This window comes from Staurois parvus, unplaced genomic scaffold (assembly GCF_062004578.1).
Source record: "Staurois parvus isolate SC_StPar_1 unplaced genomic scaffold, SC_StPar_1.0 ptg001842l, whole genome shotgun sequence".
Lineage (NCBI taxonomy): Eukaryota > Metazoa > Chordata > Amphibia > Anura > Ranidae > Staurois > Staurois parvus.
The window spans coordinates 421,938-427,033 of record NW_028319638.1 but is presented as its reverse complement, the minus strand read 5'-3'; the positions used below and the strand labels follow the sequence as shown (position 1 = coordinate 427,033).

Below are 5,096 nucleotides of genomic sequence, written 5' to 3'. Positions count from 1 at the left end.
TTCACTGTGTTGTCCATCTTTAAAAAAATTCTGATCTGGGTATTTATGAAAACGTTGTGCCACTTAAAGGTCTTATAAATGCATAAAGATCTATGTAAAAAATTATGGTATGGTATGGTATGGTAAGAAAAATAGACACAGAGTTACTCTGAAGTGAACCAAAGCATACAGAAACTTCTACATTTGGTCTGTGGGGGTTACAAGGACCAACTGGTCATGCAAGGGTGAGTACAACAATGATCCCCTGACAGGTTTACATTTTTATGAAAGACATTAATAAAAAATTTTTATTAGACTAAAAATGTTCCAGGAATACAAAAAGTGTCAAATTTCAAAATGACGCCTGGATCAACTTCAAGTCATAATAAGACCTCACAAGTGCCTCCTTGAGATCTTTGTTCCTCAGGCTGTAGATCAGAGGATTCAGCAATGGGTTAATGAGGGCAGTTATGATGATAAAAAGTTTGTTTAAAATGACCATATTGCTGGAAGATGGAACCAAGTAAATAAAAGCTAAAGCTGCATAAAAGATGGAGACCACGGTGAGGTGTGAGGTGCAGGTGGAGAATGCTTTCCTCTTTCCAGTCTTGCTACGGATTCTGAGGATGGTACTAAGAATATAGACATATGGAAGAAAGGTCATAAGAATGACTCCTAATCCAAGAATAGAGCCTGTTATGAATATGACCACCATGTTTATGAAGGGGTCAGTACATGTAATTTGAATCACATGTGGAAGGTCACAATAGAAGTTGTGGATGGAAGCTGGTCCATAGAAGGACAACCTGAGCAAAAGTAAAGTATGGAGAAAAGAGAAAGAACATCCTGCAACCCAGACCATGGAGGCCATACGAGCACAGACCCTCCAAGACATCATTAGTTTGTAATGTAGGGGGTGGCAGATGGCAATGTAGCGGTCGTAGGACATAGCCGAGAGCAACAAAAGTTCTGAACAACCAAAGGTGATATAGAAAAAGACTTGGACTATACAGGCAGGAAAGGATATTGATCGGCTTTTTGTGACCAAGTCATAGAGCATCCTTGGTGCGGTCACTGATGAATAGAACGTGTCCAGAAATGCCAAGTTGGCAAGAAAAAAATACATTGGGTTGTGCAGATGGTGGTCAGTGAGGACCAAGAAAAATATAAGAAGGTTTGTGATAAGAGTCATCAGATAGATCAGAAGGAAAAGCCCAAAAAGTGCATTCATGGTCAGTGGATGGTCTGATAGACCCACAAGAGTAAGAGATGTAATCTCTGTCTGATTCCTCATATTATTCATTTTTTCTTTCTCTCTGTTTTATGTATCACTATAGAACGGTAATAAAATTATGGATCTGAGGATTTATTAATAGGACAAACCTGTACGGAGTGCCTACACATTACACTCAGGGTTACATGCCGACATTTCTGGCAGCTAATGATGTATTCTTATATAAGATGTTGGCAGTCCCGCAGTTATCAGAGAGATCAGATGGAAGAGCACACAAAGTGCATTCGTGGTCAGTGGATGGTCTGATGGACCCACAAGAGGTAATCTCTGGCAGATTCCTTGTATTAATCTTTGTTGTTTAAATTTATCAGCATAAAGCAGTCATCAAATGATCAGACTGAGGATTTATCAATAGGAATACATATATGTTGTGCCTGCACATGATACTCAGGTTCACCTGGAGACATTTGTACCAGCTGATGACTTATTCTTATATAAATTGTCGGCATTCCCTCAGGACAGTCTGTTGTGTTGTAGGAACACAAAGCTGAAAGCCGCATTAAAGGTCTCTTAAGATGTAATTTATAACCCCTTGAGAGCCCCTTTTCTATAACTGAGTACAATCTTCAACATTTGAATTTAAAATCCACTGTAAGTCTTTTTTTTTATAGATGTATCACCTCTATTACTTCTTGGTTAGTGGACAGAGGGACCTAACACACTACAAAAGGAACACGGCTTTTCTTTTAGCTTCCATCATTTTATAGTTACATTTTATAAGGGTTGCCATTTTAAAACTTGGTTGGATTGCACAGTGGATAGTCAGTAAAGAGCTAGAACCCTTAGCTTTGGTTGGGTACAACTGTCCAGGGTCACCCCAGTTTGGTAGCCAAACTGGTCAAAATACAGAAACAGAAGACACAGGTGGCTGTCTTCCTAAAAAATCATTAACGCTTCATCCCTTAGGTTTGAATGGCTACAAAATGTCACTATTTTTGAGAGCAGCACCAACAAGCTTTAAAGTGGAGACTCAAGTCATATTTATAAAAATAATTAGAACTGCAGGTCTTAGGTATGGAGGGGAAAAATTGGCCAGTGGAGGCACAGTTTGAAGGCCACACCAGCAGCCCTAAATGTGAAGACACAAGCCACAGTCAGAAGAATCGGCATGATACTGTATATTTTTAGCAAAACTACATTGGTCCAGTTTGAACCAGAATGCGTTTTGGGGTGTTATTCCACATATTCCCATGAAATATGTGAGCAATATATCATTTAAGTGATAGCTTTGTGTTAAAAAAAAACAGAACGTTTTTGTCATTTTCCAAATATGTGTGGCAAAAAATAAAACCTTCCATGGACTCAACATGCCTGGGGCAAATTCCTTGAGGAGTCTACTTTCCAAAAATGGGTCATTTGTGTTTTTTTTTCTCTTTTACTGCCCTGGAATTTTAGCACCTGAAGAAATATGATAGGCAACATGCTTGTGTGTGTGTTTTGTGCAAATAAACATGCCTAAAAAGTATACTGGCGGAAGTGCCTCCAAAAAAAGACCACAAATGTTGAAAAAAACACTATTTTCTACATTCTAAAAAATATCCAATAAACTCAAATGTAGTCATACACTTAGGCCAAAATGTATTCTGCTAAATGTCTTTGGTAAAAAAATTCCAATAAGTGTATATTAATTGGTTTGTGTGAAAGTTACAGCGTCTACAGATTATGGGATATATACTGGAATTTATAGAGGAGGTTGGTAAACTTTTTTCTAAAGCCCACCTAACCACCTGCCCCCTGGACTCTGCTCCTTCAAATACTGCGATCACCCTCTGGCTCTATCTTTCATTCTTTAACTCATATCTTCAATCTCTCCCTTTCTACTGGCATCTTCCCCAACTCTCTAAAACATGCTCTAGCCACCCCCATACTTAAAAAGACAGGACTGGGCCCACCAATCTTAACAAACTAAGACCCATCTTCTTACTCCCTTTTGCCTCCAAACTCCTTGATTGTCTGATCTACAACCGGCTGAGCTGCCACCTTATTGTGAATAACCTTCTCGATCCCCTTCAGTCTGGATTTCACCCACAACACTTCACAGAAATTGCCCTCCTAAAACTCACAAACGACTTCCTAACCACTAAAACCAATGGTCACTATTCTGTACTCTTACTCTTGGACCTCTCCGCTGCCTTTGACACAGTTGACCACCCCCTCCTCCTCAAAAACCTCTATTCACTTGGTCTCCATGACCGCACTCTGCGTTGGTTTTAATCTTACCTATCTAACTGCCCCTTCAGTGTCACTTACAACTCTACTTCCTCCTCTCTTACTCTTCTTACTGTCGGGGTCCCCCAAGGTTCTGTCCTTGGACCTCTCCTATTCTACACTTCTTCCTTGGGTCAGCTGATAGCTTCCCATGGTTTCCAATCCCATTTCTATGCTGATGACACACAAATCTATCTCTCTACTCCTCAGCTCACCCCATCAGTTTGCTCACGTATCACTGATTTACTAACAGACATATCAGACTGGATGTCACTCCACGTCCTAAAACTCAATCTATCCAAAACTGAGCTCATAATATTACCTCCCCTACGTGCCTCTTCCCCTGATTCCTCGGTCAGGATCAATAGCACCACTATCAACCCATCCCTGGGTGCAAAGAGTAACCCTAGATTCCGAACTATCCTTTCAGACCCACATCCAATCCCTGTCCGAATCATGCCGCCTCAACCTCAGCAACATCTCCAGAATATGCCCCTTTTTAACCAAAGATACCACAAAGCTCCTAACTCACTCTCTGGTTATCTATCGCCTCAACTCCCTCCTCATTGGGTTACCTTTACATAGGCCACTCCCCCTCCAGTCCATTATGAATACTGCTGCCAGGCTTATCCACCTTACCAACCGTTCAGTGTCTGCTACCCCTCTCTACCAATCCCACTACTGACTTCCACTCAGTGTCCTTCACGCACCTCTGCCAATCCCTCCACTGGCCTCCACTCAGTGCCCTCCACCCCTTTCTGCCAATCCCTTCACTGGCTTCCATTCAGTGTCCTCCATCTCTCTCTGCCAATCCCTCCACTGGCCTCCTCTCGGTGTTCTTCACCCCTCTCTGCCAATCCCTCCACTGGCTTCCATTCAGTGTCCTCCACCCCTCTCTGCCAATCCCTCCACTGGCCTCCATTCAGTGTCCTCCACCTCTCTCTGCCAATCCCTCCACTGGCCTCCACTCAGTGTCCTCCACCCCTTTCTGCCAATCCCTCCACTGGCCTCCTCTCGGTGTTCTTCACCCCTCTCTGCCAATCCCTCCACTGGCCTCCTCTCGGTGTTCTTCACCCCTCTCTGCCAATCCCTCCACTGGCTTCCATTCAGTGTCCTCCATCCCTCTCTGCCAATCCCGCCACTGGCTTCAACTCACCCAATGAATAAAATTCAAAATACTAACAACAACTTACAAAGCCATCCACAACTCTGCCCTCAGCTACATCACCGACCTGGTCTCAAAATATCAACCAAACCGCTCTCTTTGATCCTCCGAAGACCTTCTGCTCTCTAGTTCCCATGTCACCTCCTCCCATGCTCGCCTTCAGGACCTCTCCTGAGCATCTCCCATCCTATGGAACTCCCTACCCCAATCTGTCTGGCTGTCTCCTAATCTATCCACCTTTAGACGATCCCTGAAAACCTTTCTCTTTAAAGAAGTATATCCTGCTTCTACTTAGTAAACTGCCATTTATTTCCTCCATCAGCTCCTCCCCCCACAGCTATTACCTTTTGTATCACTCAACTCCTCCTCCTAGATTGTAAGCGCTAACGAGCCAGGCCCTCTGTTTCCTCTTGTATCAAATTGTATTGTAACTGTAATGTCTGCCTTCAT

At 42.8% G+C, this 5,096-nt stretch overlaps 1 protein-coding gene across 1 annotated transcript; it reads right to left on the bottom strand.

The window, feature by feature from the left end:
- Window positions 1-331: 331 nt before the first annotated feature.
- On the bottom strand, window positions 332-1,282 carry LOC149434076 (olfactory receptor 1G1-like). Its single transcript, XM_089664140.1, has one exon. It carries the CDS (start codon window positions 1,280-1,282, stop codon window positions 332-334), a length of 951 nt encoding a protein of 316 aa, XP_089520266.1.
- Between the last annotated feature and the right edge of the window lie 3,814 nt (window positions 1,283-5,096).